This window comes from Zonotrichia leucophrys, chromosome Z (genome assembly GCF_028769735.1).
Source record: "Zonotrichia leucophrys gambelii isolate GWCS_2022_RI chromosome Z, RI_Zleu_2.0, whole genome shotgun sequence".
Lineage (NCBI taxonomy): Eukaryota > Metazoa > Chordata > Aves > Passeriformes > Passerellidae > Zonotrichia > Zonotrichia leucophrys.
Genome location: NC_088200.1, coordinates 38,098,828 through 38,120,629, shown reverse-complemented (window position 1 = coordinate 38,120,629; position 21,802 = coordinate 38,098,828). Strand labels below are relative to the sequence as shown.

General features: G+C 44.5%; 1 protein-coding gene across 2 annotated transcripts; it reads right to left on the bottom strand.

Moving 5' to 3' along the window:
• Window positions 1–3,638: 3,638 nt before the first annotated feature.
• On the bottom strand, window positions 3,639–7,695 carry DMRT2 (doublesex and mab-3 related transcription factor 2). Of its 2 annotated transcripts, XM_064736285.1 has the most exons (4): window positions 7,361–7,695; window positions 6,426–6,794; window positions 6,235–6,337; window positions 3,639–4,696 (listed from the first exon to the last, which is right to left on the bottom strand). In XM_064736285.1, the coding sequence occupies exons 2-4, from the start codon at window positions 6,774–6,776 to the stop codon at window positions 3,639–3,641; spliced, it is 1,512 nt and encodes a 503-aa protein (XP_064592355.1). In that variant the 5' UTR covers window positions 6,777–6,794; window positions 7,361–7,695. The 2 variants fall into 2 exon arrangements, with proteins under 2 accessions (XP_064592355.1, XP_064592356.1); XM_064736286.1 differs by lacking the exons at window positions 6,235–6,337; window positions 6,426–6,794; window positions 7,361–7,695 and adding an exon at window positions 5,283–5,416.
• Window positions 7,696–21,802: the final 14,107 nt, after the last annotated feature.

Below are 21,802 nucleotides of genomic sequence, written 5' to 3'. Positions count from 1 at the left end.
AGAGAACCCATACTTCCAACAAGTAGTTGGCTGTCTCTGATTATGCCATCTCCCAGGCATGCTATTTTGCAGACCTAGTGAATAATTGTTCTTCGTACTACTTTCCACAGCTATTTTGTGCTCCACAGCCAGAAGAGGTTCTTGGCCTCCTGTCCAAACCCCAAAAGTGGAACTTCCCAAGTGGCATGTTCTACCATCACACGAAAATAGCTGTGAAGAAGCCAGAACGGAATGAGAAAATACAACCTGACACCCACAACTGCACCACAAATGTGAACCTTATACTCAAACCAGTTGCACTGTACAGGAGATACAGGCATCCACACTCCCAAAAATGCCACAGAATTTGTATTGAGGAAGCAGAGAGCATAGGGGACCATAAGATATTTTACCAGCTGACTTACTGCCAGTAAGACAGTGGCTTGCAGTGAGCACTAGACAATTTCAGAGCAATGCCTTCTCCTCTTTTCCATGAGTTTGCACAGCTGCACCAGCTGATGTAGGCACTCTGCTCTAGAGAAGCTTATGTCTTAAAGAGTGCTATACAACCACTATAAAACTGTGTGAGGAAAATCATATGCTAAATCATAATCATCTTGCTCAAGCTACTAATCATCCTCCCCATGAGTAAGAGACTTTTCACACATTTTTGATAAAGGAAAGGAAAAAAACTTAGGGATGCAACAAGCTTTCAAGAGTGAGAAGTAGGGCTCAGGATCTAAGAAAGAAAAGGAAACAAAGTACAGGGTGATGTAATGGAACTGTAGCAAGACATGAACAACTGACTGTAAGAAATACCGACTCCAGTGACATTTGTTTGTTATCAAAGCAATTTGTCCAAGTCTCATCTCAATTTTTTCAAATAGTAGAAATGTCACTCATCCCCTGATGACTGGGTACTTGAGTAAAAAATCTGGGACATTCATATACTGTATATAACAGTGTGTAGTCCTGGGTTTGTGTGGGGGAGGATATGGTTAATTTTCTTCTCAGTAGGCTGGTACAGTGCTCTGGGCCATGCCACACCACAGAGTCATGCCCATGGCTGATTTTTGCTGGGCATAGGCTGGGTATCGGTCAGTGGGTGGTAAGCATAGCATTCTGCATCACTTGTCCCTCTTCAGTTTTATTCTTCTGTCTCTCCTTTCATTGCTACGACATTACAGCTATTACAGAATAGTCATTGGTGTTGCTACTGTTACTACATTTTAATTTGTTTCAATTATTAAACTGTTCTTATCTCAACCCGAGTTTAACAGGTTTTTTCCTGATTCTTCTTTCCACTGTGGAGAGAGTAGGGCAGAGAGTGAGAGTGGTGCTTGCCAGCTAGGGTTAAACCATGACGTGTGTGTACCCACAAATATTAATATATACTTATAAAAAAAAATGCTTGGTATATGTTCAGGATTTGAATTTTTTCAGTTCAATTTTTTCTTAAAAAGGTCAGGAGGTACCAGTCTGTCAGAGATCTTTGGTTTTCTGGTCTTTTTTATTAGGAGTTAAATAAAGACAAGTGATTGCCTGGAAAAATACTTCGGATGTAAAACTGAACAATGTTAGATGCACACATTGTCAGGCAGAAAAAATATTTACGTGGGACTAATTCCAGTATCTGATATTGGTTCAGTACATAGATTGTTGAACTTTCTTTCATCTGTGATCCTAGTTTATACCAGCAGCTCATAAACGAAAACAAATCACATTTTTAAAAACAAAGGAAGTCCTGCTTAAGTTAAACTCCTTTCTAACATTTAATGTTCAACGAAGCCAAAGAAGGAAACAGTGGTGAAAGCAAGCAAATATGAATTATGAGGAATATCTCTCCATTTATTTCAGGTAAAAGCTGCTTAACTTGGTGTTACTGCTAAACAGATTCACAAGCAGATTCAGATCAAGCACGTTAAAACTCCCTCTAACGGCTACTGGATAAAGGACACACTTGGGAAAAAAAAAAAAATCTCACTGTATTTGAAACCTATTTTTCACTAAGAAAATGTTGGTACGAATTATTTTGAAAAATGAAACTTAAGCCAGTTCCCAAGATTCTTTTCAATTACAACTTTTTTTACATTCCTAACATAAAGCTTTTATGAGTTTTGTAAGATGTGTTATGCAGAAATTTACACATTATGTAAAATGTGTTTTCTCTAACCTGCCTGTTGCTTTAGCAAACTGGCTTAGAAAAGCACTCTGGATTGATGATTCCTCCCGTACACAAAAAGGGTCCTGGTATTCTGCAACACCACTCCCAACAGCAACACTAAACACTCAGAGAGATTACTTAGTTACAGAATCTGGAATTCACAGGCAAAATAAGCATTTAACCTATGCAGGGAGTGTAATAAAATTAAAAAAGATTACATTCTGCTCACAATACCAAGCAGAAATTCCCTAGAAAAACCATGAAAATAAAGAACAAACATCAACTCCTTTCAATTGGATGAGCACTGTGCGCAGGATTAAAATGTTAAGGAGGAAAAGTATCTAACAGATTGCCTGTTAGCACCAGTTAGATGTGCTGGCAGCAACATATAGCGAAAAAACTTACAAAGTCACCAATTTAGAAAGCTTCAACCTCTGTCAAAATGAGATCTAGCAAAGCCTTTACCCATAGCCCTAAGGCAATTTCAGTTCTCAGATAATTTTGGTTGGATAGTCTCCTTTATTTCTATCTTTATTTTCTACCCCTACACACAGACATAGGATTAAAAACTCAGAGGCCATTATTTGATTTCTCATTACCAGTAATGATTCTGAGCATAATTTTTACAGCCGTAATTTTTACAACGACAAATCACAACTACAACTACAAAAAAACAAGAATCTCAGACTCTGGCTGATCAAAAGTGAAATGTTCTCAGAAGGAACGTATTCAAGGGGGTAGAAATTTGAAGTAAAGTGAATTGAACATTTAAAACAATGTAAAAACTGATTCTAAAAAGCAGACTTTTATTCAAAAACTGAACTTCAAAAAATACTGATTTTTTATCAAAAGCTCACTAGAGCCATTCCTCTCAAAACCAATCTAGTAATTCTCCCACTTTAGTAACAGAAGTTTTATAGAGAAATGTGGAATAGACCAGTCTTTTGTGCTAGCCTGCACCCCCCTTCAGAATAAGAAAGGCAAATGGAATCTGATCCAAACCTCACTTACATAAATAAAAAGTTTTGTGAATCCACACTTGCCTACATGAACTGCTGTTACTTCTTCTCATAGCTGCTGGAGGTTCAAAGGACAAATGACTGCTTACCCCAGAAACTTAAGTAGTAAGCACATTTATAACGGCTGATAAAATAAGAAGTATATTTTGAAAGTAGAGCATATTTGCCTGCAAGATGCTAGAGACACAAGAGAGATCAGTGTATGTTTGTAAATAAACTCATTTTATTGAATGGTTTGAAGGGCTGCTTAAAATAAAAACACTTTACAGTCTGTACATGCAGTTTCAATTTTAAAAAATTAAATTTGTTGTTCAGAAAACATGCATATTTATGTACATCATTTTGAAATAAAAGAAACCACTGCCATTTACTGCAGAAATTCCTCTTTAAAAATCTTTTAAGAGATTAGGCAGTCAGGAGAAATTCTGCAGAAAGCAAAGCTTAGGAAGCTTCTCTACTCTGAAGGTAAAGTTTATTCATTCAGAGACATTAGTAACAGCAGAAGAAGGTCGTTTAAGGATGGATTCAACCGAAAATGACAGTGGCTCAGTTGTTGAAAGCTTTGGTGTGGCCTGTTTGGCCCCAAAGAAGTCTTTTGCACATTTGTCTACAGTAAACTTGTATTTTTGGTTCTCTTTAACAGCACACTCCCGGTATTTCTTAGAAGTGTCTTCAAAAGTCTCCTTCACAAATGACATTCTTAACTCTGCTGTTGGAGTGTCAGGAAATGCCTGATGGAACAGTGACTGAAAGGCACTGTACTTGAGCGGTGGCGGGGGTTTGGTACTGTTTTTGCTGATCTTGCTTAATGCCTGCTCCTGAGGAGACAGAGAACCTTTATCAGAAATCTGGGAGAAAGTCCTTTTTGGAGGAGAGAAAGCTGACCTCTCACGAGCTTCCTGATGAAGGCACAGCATTTCATTACGTGACTGCTGAATGTCTCGCGTGTGAGTCAGAACAAATGAATTTTCCAGTTTTGGAGGAATGATGTCATGCTCAGTGTTTGGACAGTCCTGACTCTGTGAGACCCTGGCATCCCAACCTGCCCCAGGTTTGAGAGCTTGGACAGCAGTAGCATTTAACAGGCATTGCTGGTAGAGGACAGCATCACTAATGGGGCCACATTTTGGCCACACTAAGAACCTAGAAGACAGGGGATACTGCCTGTAGGTAGTAGCTACACTGACATTTGAAGAAATTAGTTCCATGTTGCTAGGTCCTGAATACTGCATCGTTAGATCAAGGCAGGTTGGTAAAAAATTTGGAAATTCCTTGTTTGGGTTATCAGTTTGAGTAGTGTTGAAGGCTGTTTTATATGAATTGTATTCAGCTCCACGCACCATACGGTTAGGGAGAAAAAGGGCAGCTGCTTGTGTAGCTTCCATCATATCTCTCTCTTTACACTCCCTCTCTAGCATAATGTTCTCCAACTCCTTATCAGCAAAAGCCCGTCTCTTTCTCATCCTGTCACTTACAGGAGGTGGCAAGGGTGAATTCCCTCCCAGGTAGGAGTCTGTTGGAATTGGACGGTAACCTAAAACAACAAAGCAGCATTAGGAATTAAGCCACATTAAAGCTGTGTTTGTAAAACAGCTCCACGAGCCAGTCCCACCAAGCACCGTGCTTTTGCCACAGACCCTGGTCACCATCAGTTCCTACAGAAGTCACCGTGACACAGAGGCTTAGTGATCAGGCACATTCAGTTCCTCAGTGCAGATAAGCAAGCCCTGCTTTTTTGACGTGTTTAGCATCCACCAAAGCTAGCTGATTAGTAGTTTTCTTAAAAAGCAGTTCCAGATAAACAGATTGAGGAGGGAGAAGGAAAAAAAAAAAAAAGGCAAAGCCCTACAGTGTATTATGACTGGTATTCCATCCTGAGGCTTAAGGAGAGAGATAACCATTGACTTTTAACACATATGGAAAGCATTCAAATATTTTATTTCTTGTGAACTAGAATTTCAATAAAACATAGAAATTCAGCATCCAGTGCATTCAATTACCAAGCTACCTGGCTTAATTTAATAATACAGATAGGACACAATCCTGTTTGCTCTACCCAGTCAAGTAATTACACTGAATTAATGGATGTATTTACATGAGTCAGGAGAACAGGATTTTACCTGTTTTAACCCCCATTCCTCTCATACACGTTTCCCCTTTTCCAAGGAAGATACCTATATCTACAGCTGGTGTCTTTCTATTTTCTAAAGATGAATCATTATGTACACATTGCTAGAGATGGTAGAAAATCCCAAGGAGAACTAGGAGAAAAGAAAAAGACAGTTACGATAAATTAGAAGAAGAAGTACAGAAGAGTTTTCAAAAAAATGAACTGTAGATGTAAATTAGAAGTTTCTAAAGGGACTAAATATTAATTGAGCTTGAACAGACAAAGAAAAGAGCTTTTTATTCCAGAAAAAAAATTGGGAAGTACAATGATTTATAGAGATATGGTTTGGAAAGTAATTAAACCAAATATAGGAATAAATATATGCACAATCCCAAATGGGTGTGGGGGAAGAAATAGAACCTTTCACTAAAATAATGATCTTTTAAAAGACAATTCTTCCACAGTTAATATTTTCAACAGTGAAAAAAATATTTTGCAGATCTTACTTTTGATAATGTCTCAAACGGAACTGCTGTGTAGGCATTCAGATAAAACGAAAAAAATCATCTATTTACTCGTTTGCTGATTAAAACACCCGCGAATAAACTACCCTGTGAATAAATTACCCTGCACCGCAAAACGCCGCTGGGTAGTCATGTAAAAAGACTGCCAGCTTGTAACAGTAACTCTCAAATTTCAAACTACCGTTGCTAGCATTTCAGGCATTATTTTGGGCGGAAGGGACAAGGAACTGAAATTCTGCCGCATCGATTCCAGCCTCGAAGGGCCGGAGCCTCGGCCGCCCGGCGCGGGTAGCGGGGCGCGCTTTGGCGCCTGTTTCAGGGAAGGACGCTGCCTTTCCCGCCTTGGATGGGACGTGCGGGTCCTCCTGGGGCACAGCGGGGTTTTCCCCCTGTCAGCGGTGCTGCGGGAAGCCGTGGAGGGACAGGGGATGCTCTTACCTTCCAGGATGCTCTTGGCCAAGAGGCTGGGCGTTCGGACGTGCCTCTGGTAGACGGCTTTGCGCTCCAGACTTGCCTGCTTCCCCGTCAGCCCCTTCTTGTCCTAAGAGAGCAATCGGATTGATGGCTCCGTCAGACCGGCGCCGCCCGTCCCGTCCCGTCCCGTCCCGTCCCGTCCCGTGTCCCCTCACCTCGGTGGCCTGCTGCCGTCGGAGCGCCACCTGGGCGGCCATGACGCGCTGCCGCTCCACCACCAGCAGGCAATTGGCGCACTGGCAGTCGCGCCAGCGGCAGAACCGCTTGTGCCCCTTCAGGCACGACACCACGCCGTGGTTGCGGCACCGGGCGCACTTGGGCGTGCGGCTCAGCTTCCGCGGTTCGCCCCGCCGCGGGGCGGCCGCCGCCTCCTCGCCTTCCTCCTCCTCCTCCTCTGCCTCCTCCGGGCCGGTGCTGCCGCGCGGAGCGCCGGGTGCCTCGTCCGGCTCCCCTTCCAGGCTCTCCACGTCGATCTCCCAGTCGGCGCCGGCGCGTTCCTCAGCCATGGCTCCTCGGCGGCGCAGCTGCAAGAGAGGGGTCAGGCCTCCAGCCCCGCGGTGGCACGGCAGCCGGAGCACGCCCGGCTTCCGAGGTGCCCGTCTGCGGCCCCGCTGAGATGCGCCCCCGTCGGGAAGTCACGGCAGAGCCCGCCTGGGATGTGATTTTTCCCCTCACCGTCAGCTCCGGTCTCCCGCGCACGACCCGCGCGGGGCTCAGCATAGACACGACGGACGCCTCCCTCTGTCCCTCCCTCCCTTCCTCCTGGCGCGGCTTGCGGAGAGCTGTGATAGCCCGCCGCAGGCAGGAGCGCGTCTCCTGCAGCCAAGATGCGGGAGGAACCTCCCCAGGGCAGTGCCCCGCGCTGCAGCGCTACGGCTCTGTCCGGCCCTAAGAGGGTCCTGCTTATTACAGGATCCCGAGAACCATCCTGCCAGCTGCGTTCAGACTTGGGACACAGGCAGAGGACAGCTGGACTTCACACATCGCAAAGGTAGTTTGAACTCCTAGAGCTCTCTGAGGAAGCTGCGTCTTCCGATCCCCACCTGCTCCCACACGACCTCCCTGTCCTTGCTTTGCACACTGCACTTACCAAAGGCAGGTGGTGCAGGAAGAACGCGTCCCTCAGCTCCTCGCAGCTCGCAAGGGCCGCTGCCCCAGACCAGTCGAGACAAGGAACTCCCGATCCCAGCACCTGAAGCTTAAGGCTCCCCGACAGCAGGGACGCCGCGCCGTCGGGGCGATGCCTGCGGTGAGGCTCTGCGGTGCGGTGCGTGGCTGTGGGTGCGCACTGGCCGCGCCGGGCCGGGGACGGTACCGAGCTGAGCCCGCCGCGCCCAAGGATGGCACCCAGCTGAGTCGGCCGGCGCCGGGGATGGCACCGAGCTAAGCCTGCCGCGCCCGAGGATGGCACCGAGCTGAGGGCACCGCACCGGGAATGGCACCAAGCTGATCTGACACCGAGCTGAGCCTGCCGGGGATGGCACCGAGCTGAGGCCGCCGGGCCGGGGATGGCACCGAGCTGAGGCGGCCGGGCCGGGCCGCGCCGATATCAGCGCCCGCCCCGCCGCCCGCGCCGCCCATTGGGCGCCCGCCCGCAGGCTCCGCCTCTGATTGGCCCGCGCGGCCTAGGCCCCGCCCCCGCCGTGCCCGCCGGCCGCTCGTGGGTGCGGGCGGGCGCGGAGCGAGGCGGAGCGATGGGGGCGGTGAGTGGTGAGCCCCCGCTGCGGGGTGCAAAAGGAGTGCGAGGGGAAAGGAAGGGAGAAAAGACGGTAGCGCTCGTAATGGGGACAGCTAAGAAACCCGCTCGGCAGGCGAGCGGCGTCCCCCTACCCGAGGAGCGGGTCGGGGGCGAGGGTTTAAAAGCCTCAAACAGCCGCCACATTTTTCGTTTGCTGTCGTTCCCGTTGCTTGACCCACTAGTGAAAGGTACGCATGGCAATGGTCTTTTTTCCAAGTCTGAAAATGCGGCGGGATCCTTTCCCTTCGGGAATTAAGGCGAGGAAAATTACTCTATTTTCTACCGTTCACTCCCTTCAGAGGGAGCGTTTTCCACCAACCACTAAGGTTTTTCTCCTAAATAACTTTATTTCCCATGAGTAACTTTATTCCCTTTGGAATATTCCCTCCCTGACGGAGGCTGATCTTTGTGAGCTGGGTAATGTCCTTTGTCTTCCCAATCAGAGAGCGATCGAAATTGTGACCCACAAAATCTCAGTCGCGAAGCGGGGAGGCTAGAGCTCCGTGCTTCCGCCGGTGAAAACGGGAATTCCGTTCCCGAAAGAAGCAGAAATGGACAGAATACACCTCGGTCGCGTTCAGCACCGAGCAGGCCAAATACTGGTTTATTTAAAAATTAAACTGATTTTGCCAAAGAAGAAAAATAATAAAGTTATGCAGGAGAATATTAGTTTCCCACCGGTGTGTACTGATCGAAATCTAACTATATGCAGAACACATGGCCGAAACTAGTTTCCTAAAAAGGGAAAATATTTTGCTCTTTCCCTGAGAAGCGCGCGTGTGTAATAAATACTGACAGTATTCATGTATATAATAAAGACGGGGGTCTGCTCGCGGTAAGCACACGGACCAGCTGCCGGCCGCCGGTTCGGCACGGACAAGCGCTGTCCTTGCAGGCCTGCGGGACAAAGGCCGCCGGGCGGGCAGCGCAGGCGGGCAGCTGCGTGAGCCGGGGCTCCGGGCTCCGCTGCCGCCCGGACAGGGCACCAACGCCTCGGTTCGCCCCGCGGGCTGCGGGCACCCTCCAGGAAGGAGGGAGGGTTTGTTCCCTTGGAGGTTTGTGCTCCCCGGGCGGCACCGTCGGGAGAGAGGGAGCGCATCCCCCGACGGCAGGTATTATTCATCTCTAAAGAAAGCCCGGCTACTGTTTGACTTACAAGCATGACTAAAAGGCAAATACCCAAGGAATTCCACTTTCCCCCTTGGGGTCCCTCTTAAAAGGCACAAGCATGACAAAGGACCTGCTAGGTTAGGAAACAGAAGTCGCCTTTGTCTGTAAACCGACACCAAATTACAAAGTACGATTCTGCGGTCCGCTGGAGTAAATTACAAAACAGTTCGCCTCCTGTTTACTTTATCCACAGGGAGCTGTGAAACCCAGCCACGATTTTAAAGCGTGTTTGTACAACTTTCTTCTGCTCCTGTTGTTTGCGCTCGGCTCCGCAGCGCTTTTGAGCTCCCCTCCAGCCGCTCCTCTCTCTCCCGTCGGGAAGAAGAAGCGTCACTGCCGTCCTCCGGCGGGACGCACCCTCGGGAGAAGGCGGAAAGCGACCTAAGGCACTGCCTGTCCTACTCAGTCCTCCGATTTGGTCAGTGGTGCTAGCCGTACCCGCTGTGGCCTGACACGGGCACCCGCGGCGCCGTGCCGTGCTGGGAAAGGTGCAGATTTCCGCGCCACGGGAGCCTCTGAAGCCCGCGATGTGCAGCCGTGCATCCACCTGCCCCGCACAGCCTTCCCAGCACAATGCCGGCCGCTGCGCCAGCCCCGCAGGGCCCGGGGCCGAGACCCGAGCCAGGGCTGCTCCCGAGCCCCGCCGCGCATCCCCGCCCCGTGCCCTGCCGGGGGTCCCCGGGGGCCGCGCGGTGTGCCGGACCCCGACGGGCCGGGGGTGGCTCCTCAGGCTGCGCCCCTTCCGGCAGCGCCTTTCCCGAGGGCTCGGTCCCGCTTTGCATCACGGCTCTGCGGGCAGGTGCAGGTGCAAGTGCCGCGGTGCCCCGCGCCCGGCCCCGGCAGCCCTCCCTTCCCCGGGGAAATTTATTAGCGAGGTTAGGGCAGGCTAACCAAACGGCAACTCCGGGCCCAATTTCCCCGGAGGAATGCTTTGATCCTGCCCTCTCTCTGCGCCGTCGAGGGCAGATTGCAATGACAAACGCGGGTGATCCCAGCCGCTTGTTAGGCCAGAGATGTTACCGCTTAATCTGAAACAAATTGCCCCTGCCCGCGCCCCGCCCGCCAGCCCCTTCCTCGCCCTCTCCGGGTCCCGGTGCCCGGGCCGCGCCCCCGCCGTGCCCGCGAAACCGAGCCAGCCCAGAACCAGGCCCGGACCCAAGGCGTTCTCCTCCTTGAGTTACCGTCTATTTGCTACAGCGAAGATGCTGACATTTCGCGGGTGATCTCAAAGGCGGGAGGTAGGGGAATCGCATAGGGAAAAAGATTTTTAAGAAAACCAAACCCACAAAGATATCACCCTTTCCCGTTTTATCTAATCAGTACAAACAGCCAAATTTTTTGCAGTTTTTTTTTTCATTAAAATGTGGGGTTTATATATATGTATATAAGACTCAATCTGTCTCTTGTAAATATCATTTAAGTGGACCCTATCACTAAAATAAACCTAGATTTTTAGATTTTAATATTTTTATTCATGACACAACTTTCTAAACTGATTGTACATTTTAAATACGTTTAACTGATTGAATGTTTTAAATAAGCAAGTTTTTCAATTTGGATTTGGGTTTTCTGGGGCTTTGTGTGCTTTTTGTTCTGTTTTAAATGACCATTTAATTTCTGCCTAACAGATGTGTAGGTACAGAGTCAGAGGAGGGATTTCCTGTTATTCCTATATGCCATTCAAATAAATATAATAAACATATATTATAAGGAGGTAAGAAATGTTGAGGTAACTTATTCACTTTAGCATGATATGGAAGAAAATTTTATTGAACATGGCAATAGTATCTCTGCCTTTGTAAGAATGTTTGCTTTGGCAAGGAGGGCAAGGGTTTGCCTTTTTATAGCAAGACTTGCTTATCGTAGCAGGATAATCTTCTGTCCTACTAAACTGGAACGATATCAAATGCAGTGCAGGTGAAAAGAGCAGGACTGACACAGCTAGTGGAACTCTGACAGGCAGTGCAGAGTCTTCAGTGAGAGGATTCACACAGACACAGACAGCTTTGGATTCAGCACGGGATGCAGCAGAGTTTCCCATTTACAATCCTTCTCACCCCGGCAGCTGAAGGGATGAGCTCCCATGGAGGGAGAGGAATAAACAATAAAAGTGGGGCAGTTTAGCCCTCTGTTGTAGGAGACTCTGCCCTCTCATTGGGGTGTACCAAGGGGGCACAATTTGGCCTCTGCAAACAGGACCACACAGTCCTGGCTGTCATTCGTTGAAGCAAGAAGAAACATACCTCAGTAAAACAGAACTGCCTCTCCTGCAGCCTCCAGATTCATGGCCAGGGGTTATGAGGGCAGACCTAGGTAGAATTTAAGTCAAAACTAGTCCAAACCCATTCCCATCCAATTCTGTGCTAAAATTTTTGCTTAAAAAAAAAAAAAAGGCATGAGGAGTGTTTGTGTGCCATTTGTGGCAGCTTTGCTGTGGCTCATAAACCAGGCTGATGTTTGGTTTGCCAGCATTTAACAGGCCAGTAGACATTTGGCAGGTCTCTTGCTAAAATGTACTACAAAGTTGGATCAGCTCTCAGCATGAATATCAAGAATCCACTATGCAAGCAGTGAGCGCAGTAAATTGTCAAGTCAGCAACTAATATACTTCACTATAATCTTCCCAAATGTCTTAAGTAGTTTGGCAAATCTCTTGTTGCAATAAATTCTAGTGAAGTTTCAGGGTTTCTTCCTTTTTCAACATATGGCCTTAAAAAGTAACTTAGCCAAAAATATTTTTAGAATCAATGCAAAATTTGCTGGAGATGTTTTCACAAAATTTGTTTGCACTCTGGCAGTTTTATTCAAATGTCAACCAGATGCAGAAAATGTAGAACTTGGGGTTTTATTTTACAGTCCTGGAAAGTAAAAGTCAAGTCTCTGCAATATAAATTGTCTTTTTGATTGTCATATTTTAACAGAACAGCAAAAATCTTTACTAATAAACTGGTTTGTGGTGTTTTGTTTTGTTTTTCTTTCTTCAGTATGCAATATAATCATATGCAAAATATTTTAAATGCCAAAAAGACACCTGCTAAATCAAATTAGTTGGGTAGGCTATACTGTGCTTAGCACTAAGAATTCCATCATGTAACTGCAACTAGCCAGATTGTAGCATTGCAGTCTCTGAACAGCCTTACTGAAATTATTAGGATGACCTGAGGTAAAGGTCAGCATGAAAAGCAGCATCCAAATCTGGCAATATATTAGTTAAAACAAGCCACCCAGCCAGACTCAGGCCAAATGATCCATGTGGGTATCTAGGCCACACTTATTACACTCCAACTAGCAAGAAAGCTTGTAGAACCATTTTTAGATTGGGCTATTGTACCATACTAATGCAAGTGTCAGACTCTGGCTCAGTGTGGATCCACTGTGGAGCACACAGATGCCTGAGGTGGTAGAGGGAGACGCCTTGAATCTCATCACTCACAGCATGGCAGAGTGAATGCAGGAAAATAGGGCTCTCTGAAAATGGACTGAAAACACACTGGGCTATATCACCACATGTGACATTTCCACCAAAGCTCTCAGAATGATTTTACCATCTATCCTTTGGAGAACAAATCCTGAAAATCAGACAAGCTTGTGCTGTAAGTCCACAACCAAGGAGCTCAGTCTATGTGGCACATATGTGGGAGGTACTGAGAGCTTTCACTCCTGTGATTCTTGGGCATCAGTTGGGAAAACAGACAGAGAAGTACTCCTAGTACAGCAAGCATGATGCTGATGTGTCTCAAACTCCTCTCACAATTAAAAAAAAATCATTTATGGGTGAGAGTCCCCTCCCACAAGATTTTAGGTGATGCTTGAGGTAGAAGAGATTTCTGCTACTATACAAATAAAATCAGAGCCCTTTTAAAATTACTTTTTATTTTCTTTCTTTTTGGCTAGTACTTCTGCACATCTTCTGCTTAGCTATTTGAGGCTAGATTCAGCAAGGGGAGAATCTGAGAGAATCAGTAAGCATACAGAGGACAGTGACAGAAATGTGTATCTTTAGAATTCTGTAAATAGAACTCTTTCATTGGAGGTGTTTTAAGTACCCCAAACAGACTGGCACATTTGGTCTTTACAACATTCCTGCTAAGTATTTTAGAGAGGGGTTGAATATGACTCCTTCCGGCCTCTGTCTCAGCTGCCATCATTGGGACCTCTGGTGTGAGGAGGCAGAGAGATGCAGAGTCCCCAGGCAGGTGCAAAAGAGAACTCCTTTATTGCAAAAACCGGGTATTTTTAAGCAGTTAGCCTTTCATCAGTTACATACTTCTAAAATACAACAAACATCATCCAACCAACCACCATACACAACAATGTGAACGCACAGTGGTTATACAACTTGTTTTTCCATCTCTTTATTCAGTTGAGTTGCTCCCAGCAGCCTTTTCTTCTTAGATGAAGTAACAGGAATGAGCCATGATTTCATAAGGCTTCCTTCTGTAAAGTTTTACCTATCCACAACACTCTGGCTCTTCCCAGAGTCAATACAAATGGGGGTCTGACCCCAACATCAGCTTCTGAAGGGGCGGTACTGCCATGACAGGAGGAGAGGCTGGCGCTAGCTGGACACAGCACCTACTGCTAAGGGACATTTAGGACAATCTCATTTGCTGCTTCTCTTGCCCTGCTATTGGCACACTCTAGGTTGCAGTGGCTAAGAAGTGGTTTTGCACACACTGGCAGAGGTCCATATTCCTGATTTTGTGAATTTGTCCCATGGCAGAAGGGAGCTGAACCAAAGTATACATTCTTGTTCTGACTTGCATCCATGAAGAGGAATACAGGACCTGTAACTGCTTTAAACCCATTTCTTCTCACAAGGGAACCTGCTCATTGACAGGCTTTAATTGGATTATTGGAATAGATCCTGATCACATCTCTGGGCAGAGAGCACCCTTACCAGGCATTTATCACTGTGGCTCAAAACCACATGTCAGATTAATTGGATGCACAGTTTTCTGAAATCATCAAAGAGAAACCAAGTATTTATATAGTATATATATATAAGTATAAATTATTAATACAGTAGACAGACCACTGATAGCATGGAATTTATTATAAATATATATTTAATAAATTACATGTTTATTATTATAAACACAAATCTAGGTGAAAATCCAAGGCATAAAGTGTTCCCAAAAGGTGCGGCCATTGAGTATTCAGGGATCAAACTTCTCCCTTCATTCCATACAGACACCCCATTGAAATCCTTGAGATTAAATGGGCATGAGTCTGAGTTTAACATATTGCAGATGTGTATATACGTATTAAGAACATTGGATGCATTGTACTCTAAAATGCTATTTTACTTAAGGTATTTTTTCAGCACTTATGATTACTGGCAATAATAAAAGAGACTATCCCACAAAGTGCACTAAGATCATATGACATAGAGAGGACACTGTCGTCTACTTCATGATTTAATATCTGTGACACTTAGGTAATTCATGGTCTCTACACATCCAAGATCATATCAACCATGCAAAGTGTCAAACCACTCAGTGCATAAAATGAACCAGTTCTAGGAGTAAAGGTCTTTAACCAGCTCTGCTGCAGTCAGTGGAAAACCTCCTGAGCCAGCTGCCAAGGAAATTGAGTAAGGTCCATATTTAATTAATTTTGCCTTAAAAGAGAAGACAACATGCTGATCAGAAATTTGCCTGTACTGCATGACCATTTCACTGGCAGTATGATCCACAAAATCCTGGGCTTTGGAAGGCTTTCCAAGCCTTCTTTGACAATTCAGCTGATAAGGATGTGGGAGGAGGTGCTGTGCCACAGAGCTGGGGCTGAACTGCCTTGCTGTCTTTGTTCTGCACATCTCCATCTCCTCTGTGACTTCCACCCACGGGATATTTTCTTTAGGGACACTTTCCTAGTCTGTGGAGACAACTTCCATCCTGTAGCAGTCTGCAGCACAGAAACATTAGTATATCAGATGGAATGTCCATCCAGTTGAACCCATCTGGTTTAACCACATATTAGAGACCTGGATGACACACAACTGGGGGATGATATATAGCTATAAATTACTAGCTCCCTCTTCTAAATAGCCATGAGAAAACTCTTTCAAATACATTTATGACAGCAAGGTATTCACAAATAACTAGTTCAGGGAAAAAATCAATCATCTAAAATTTTTACCAAGAAGTAAGAACACATGAGGATATACCCAAGGCCCGAGTCATTTGTTGTGGTGTACTTACTTGGCAAAACTTGGCATCGCTCCAACACCATACCAGATTTTCACTCCATAATGATCAAACTAATACTGTTTATAACCAGCACACCAAATGATGTGCAACAGCAGGAGATACACCTAGGCTTCAAGGGCTAGTGAGTGAACTCTACTGAGTTCAGAGACAAGCACCATAAAACCCCAACCATGAAATTGTGGAAGTAAACGGCAGCTTGCCCATGACTTTCACAAAGCCAGACTCCATCCACTTAGGGACAACTGCCACATAAATGTGATAATCTCTTGCTGTCCAGATTTCTTCCAGATTATCTTTGGCTATACGTCACTCATCTTTAAAAACAGTGGAATTACCGTACATTAAAAAGGAGCATATTGCACGGAATTGCAGGGATGTCACTGTCTTTCAGTACAAGAAAAAAAATTTCTAGGACCTAAAAACAAATGTTCATATAGCCAAGAATAATATAAATTAAATTTTTATTACTCTTTTTCCAGCCTTTTCAGCTGAGGAACTACATTGAGCCTGGGACAATCCTATTAGTAAAGGTTTACAATAAGCTTTTCATTGCAATTAACTTTAAAAAAATAAAAAGAAAGGAAGCAAATTAACAAATAAGGTCTTACTTTCATTTGTGAAGGAGCAGAATGTCCCCCCCACACACAGGCATCACTCCACAAGTCAGGGGCTGCTCTGCCTCTGTCAGGGCTGCCTGCCTAGCAGCAGGTAACACACTCAGATACTAGAAAAGGTAGCAAACTCATTGTACACTATTTAAGAACTCTGTCCCATGATATACCAGGATAATAATGGACAATAATAAATGAGAGTCCTCAGCTCTCTTCTTTGGCTTAATAGGTCTAGCTGAGTCAGAAAAGACCACGTCTCATTTTTCCAATGTGTACTTTTGTTAGGTCAATAGAGGGACTGTTATAGAGTGGTAATGTGAGCTGGGTAATGTGCGCAGGTTCTGGGGCTTTATTGTGTCCCTGCTATGTTAATTAGTATTAGGAACATGATGGATTGGCAACACGTGTATTTTCTGAGTCTTAAACCAGCCCTGAGAGTTTAGCACTCCATTAGTTACACATCACAGGAACCCAGGGATGTTTACTTTAAAAAGTATCACTTACAAGAATGAAACACTCTAATTCATTCCTGATAGGGGCTGCGGGGAGCACCCGCCCAAGATTCAGGTTCTGCAGGACAGTGCACCATCCCTGTCCAGGGTCACCCTGGGAACCCACATCAAAACCCTCTCTGAAGCATCTCCCAAAGGAGTGACAGATGGAGAAACACCAGCCTGGACAAGCAGAAGTTTTTTCTCCACGGCTTATCTGGCAGAGAAGATAAGCCCTGGAGAAAGGAGGTGAGAGTTTGATGAGAGGTATGTAAGACACATCTCTCAGTGCAATTGCTCCACAGAAGAGAAATCAGAGGAATAGTCAGGGCTGTTGCCTTCCCCTGGCAATGACAGCCTTCTCTCCCCAAGAAATGCTACCATACCAATATACCAGCCGGCAAGAGAAATTTCTTCTCTGCAATCTGGAGGTGCAAATCAGCATGGAGGGGACAAAATTCCAAAAGAGCCAAGGAGAAATGGTAGCAAGAGATGCTGAATAAAATTTTTCCATAGCCAAATCCAACAAAATAGTCTTTCCATGCACCAAATAGCATAAAACCCTCAGCTCTGGTCCCTGATGATGTGCCTCACTAGAAAAATTCTGTGAAGTTTCCTATCCTTCAGTAGTATGGGGGGAGGTCACTTGTCTGACATAATTCTTCCAAAGAAGCACTGGTACCTCTAAAAGAGAACAGCCACTCTATCTCTTGTCATGCAGTCTTTCTTCCTCTTTATTCCCCATCCCAATCTCCCTCACCTCAAACCTGGACTGGTAGGCTAATATTTGTTTTCTTACCATTAATATTAAAAACTCCACCACAGAAATATGCAAGTATGGCAACATAAAAAAAAAAAAAAAAAAAAAAGACATCTTTCTTTACCTTTTAGCGAATCAGTCAATAGCCATCAATTCTGCCATTCTGTAATGCTGATTTTGGCAAATGTCCTAAAACAACTTTGTGTTCTCAATGTATGCATGAGATTATCTTTCATCATCCCAGTCAGAGTGGACAGCAATTAATAATTAGCAGAGTGGGCTATGGTAGAGTAATGGAACTGAGGCTGACCTGATATTTCTCATTGGTCTTTCAGCATGGCTGACAGTAGCTAGAAACCAATGACTTGTGCAGCCCAGCCTTCACGTAGTAGTAATTGTAGCTGTAATGAACTGAGATAGCTTTGTGTGTCAAAGCAGGCGTTGTAACCCCAGAAGTGTTAACCCAAGTAATCAGAAAAGGAGCAACAAAATCACTTCCAGATTGTCATTGAACTGTTTTCACTCTATAGACCATGATTTTATAGTCAGTTGTGTCTGTGTAATGTGACAGAGACAAGTTAAACATTCATACCCATGAATTGGATTGTGTCTTCCCAGACACATATTCTTATCTATAGAAAAAGCCACTTTCTCCTATGTTCAATTGTCTGTAGGTCAGAATATGCGGCCTAGTGAGGCCAGCACACTTACAATTACCATGTGAAATTGGCATGGCCTTGGTGATCTTGCCATATTGGCAGTCAAAAAGGAAAGTTTCTTTAACTTGAAAGCTAAAGTTGGCCACCCTGTATCTTGGTGGATGCAAAAACATATTCCATATATTATTTTAACCAGTTTTTGGTGCACCCATCCTCATCCTCTAAGGATTTCTGTGATTTTTTTTTTCTTGTGCATGAAAGGAGGGTTAGCAATGCTACTGTCAACAACCACAAAGCAAAGAGGCAATTCAAATTAAAAAAAAAAAAAAAAAAACAACAGCATCTAGAAAGGTATTTTTCAGATCTGTGTCACATCCTACAGTATACAGTATGCCATCACAGCTTGTCTACCACTCAGCTATCAGACTGTGTCAGCATCTGAGCAATAAATAACACACCCTGGACAAGTCAGATGTGCTGGTATAAATGACCGATTTGTTATTGTTACAGAGAAGCCAGATCACCATGTGGCAAGGCATGTGAGCACTGAGACAACTTTGCCCCCTCTTGGTGCATAAGAATGATCAAAATCAGGAGCAGGACATTCACCTCTCACAGGCTGCTCTCAGGCAAAGCCATTCCTGCAGTTGGGCAATGACCCTTCAGCTCTGTAATATTAGGAGTGCAAACTTAGCAACTTGCATTCTGCATCAAGCCTCGCACACTGCAACCGTAAAACCTTACAGCAGCCTCCGAGCAATGCCAAAACACAAGCAGGCGAGTGCAATCATAATCCTTCGCAGGATGTTGTGCTCTGTAGTCATTTCCTGCTTCTCACATGTAAAGGTAACAGACACAGCTAAGGAGGCTGAAATGGGCTTCATGGCTTGGCACATCTCTAATAAAACAAGAGCCTTGGTCATACAAAGAAAGGGACAGTTCTGGAATATAAATACTGCAGCACTTTGGAACGGCTGTGGCAAGAGGAACAGCTGTTTATTACATTTTCCAGTGTTTTATTTTCAGTTGCCCATGACAAAGAATCAGAACTTATACCAGGACAAACCATGCCCAGTCATAAACACAGCACTATCCTTTTGAGGTATACCTTGAGCATTATAAAGCAGCAGCTTTATTATAAGGAAATAACAGAGAGTCAGAAACACAGAGACACAGTCTTTCCTGTGTCCAGGGCACAGGAAAGACAGTTGAGAACAGCTACATTTTATGAAGAAAATATTTTACTCACAGGTAAGGGGATTTCTTTTGTGTGAACACAAATACTTTAGGCAGCATGAAGGAGAATTCTGAGAAAAGATTCTTGTGGTAAAACAATTTACACTGGAGTTCTCCACAAAATCCCTACAATGATATTAGCCTACTGACACTCATCTCAAGGAATGAATTTTGGTAACATAAACTTTACTCTGTGTTGTACATTAGCTCAATATCACTACTGAACAAGAAAGAGGATGTGTTCCAAAAATGTTATTGTTAATGGGAATATCAGAAAACACCACACTCAGCAGTGAAGTCCATACGGAAATTCACTTGAGGCCACATCCAAGGTATTACTATCCTTGGCTTAGTCTTCATTTCATGTGCACCATTGAAAAGTGTTACATAGTGAACTCACTTCACTGTAATGAAATGCTTTTTTATTAATATTCCCTTGATGGGTCTCTAGGTCAGCCAAAGACCTCAGAATGATGCAAACATAAAGCAAAGCAGTCATCAAGTAAAATGAACATCCTAGTCAAACTCAAAACAAACCAGACCAAGATATCTCTATGCAAAAAAAAAAAAAAAAAAGAAAAAGCACTAGCTGACTCTACTAAGAAGGAGACACGTGAGTTTAGAAAATAAATCTATTTACACAACTAGCTACTTTGCAAAATCTTGCACATTGGAGACAGGAAATCAGCTTTTCCACAGAAAATGTCTCATAAAACCCTTGTGGCCCAAGAATCCACACAAAAAGAGATTTACAAAGGCAGTGAGGCACTGTGTCTGTGTATTGGTTATTTCCTAAGCATAAAGCACAAGATCCAGAGCAAATTAGGTGAAAGCTACTTGACATTACTCCCATCTTTCCCAACACTAAAGACTTGTTAAAGAACTTGATAGTAATTGTGTCAATGCAAGAAAAATATCCCAATGCATATTCTTCTCATATTGCAGAAATGCTACTGGACTGGCTGGATTGTTTCTTTTTTTTCCTCAGCGTCTGAAATTATAATAGGAATTAGCAGAAAAGTAGTGGCAATGGGAAATTCCTATGCTGTTGAGGTGGAGAGCTTATCTGTAGAGAGATGCAGAAGAAATGTTGGTGACCGGCAGCAACCACAGCTCCCTGCCTCGTGAGAGGCCAGCCCCTACATTTATTCCAGACACAGAGACAGTTAAAAGCACAGCAAAACAAACCCATACACACCTGTCCCTCATTCAGAATTGAGACCTTAGCACTGTCAAATAGCAAGGCAGTCAGGATATTTTTAAGGTGAAGGGGATGAAATTCAAGCCTATCAGGAGGACTACTTCACAGACAGGACATAATAGGGACTGTTTGGCATTAAAAGAAAGATAGCTTAGGTAAATCCTACTTCCAGTAGATACACAAGGCATTACCACTTTGTTTTGACTACAAAATGTTTTTCATTTGAGAATGTGAAACAAACTGCTGCATCTGGCATTAGTCCTACTTTCCAGGCACACTTACAGTTTGTATTCTGATACAGCACACAGAAATAATCTAGTACGAACTATAACCAAGAAAGACCAAGATAATAAGTAGCAAAAAAGAGGCTTGAGATGCCCAAGACAAAGGTAACTGGTTTACATCTTGGTATCAAAAAGCAGCCAGCAGCTAGTGGTGCAGAACAGACAGCCTTGGTGTCTGTTGAAAGGGCATACACATCATCCACACAGATATTAACATTGCCAGACATGTCTGGACTGACCAGACCTTAATTAGCTTTATCCCACTGACATCGCTTAACTGCCTAGTAGCAAGCAAAATGTAAAATTTTGGTTACATAGTGAGGAAAAGAATAAGTCTCTAGAATGATAAAGGAGAAAGGAAATATGAAATACCTTGAAACGCTGATACACTAGATGAACCAAAGGTTTGTCATATGGCTTTGTCCCCGTTTCATCTGGGATAGAGGTAATTTTCTTCTCAGGGGCTGGCACAGTGCTCTGTTTGGATTTAATAGGAGAATAATGTCAACATACTGATGTTTCAGTCATTGCTCAGGAGTGCTTAGTGTTAAGTGAGGGACTTTTCAGATTGCTATGCTCTGCCAGGAACAGGGACACAAGAATATGGGAGGAAGCATAGCTAGGACAGGTGAGCAAAATTAGCCAAGGGGATACTCTGTACCACAGAGCGACTTCACCCTCAGCATATAAATGGGACTAGTTGTCCAAGAGGAGCTGACTGCTGCTGGGGGACAGATTGGGTATTGGTCAGCGGGTGGTGAGCAACTTTTTCTCTTTGGTTTCATTTCTCCCTCCCCCATCCTTTCCATTACAAGTGTTACTATTGTTCTTATCATCATTGTCAGCAGTGATAGTAGTTCAGTTCAGTTTAGTTTAGTTTAGTTTAGTTTGAATTTTTGAGCTGCTCTTATCTCAATGCCCGTTTTTATTCTGCTCTCCCTCCTCTCTGGGGTCTGGTGGCTGAGCTAGTGTCTCTATGCTCTTGACTGTTGGGGTTAAACCACAACAGGCTTCCTAAAGCATTCCTTCTTTATTTGTTGGGCCCACCTCCACAGTCAAATAGGATAACAGAAATACCTTTGACATCTTTGACTTTTTGTGAGAGAGGGCTTCAGAGAGAAGCTGTTTGCGTGCATGCATATGCATGCAAGGCAAAAGGGAACTTGC

Coding starts and splice junctions, on each gene's coding strand:
- DMRT2 (XM_064736285.1), bottom strand. CDS start 6,776: ATGGCTGAGGAACGCGCCGGCGCCGACTGGGAGATCGACGTGGAGAGC. Junction 6,338..6,425: donor GACGGCAGCAGGCCACCGAG/GTGAGGGGACAC, acceptor TTGCTCTCTTAG/GACAAGAAGGGGCTGACGGG. Junction 4,697..6,234: donor GGCCAAGAGCATCCTGGAAG/GTAAGAGCATCC, acceptor TTGTTGTTTTAG/GTTACCGTCCAATTCCAACA.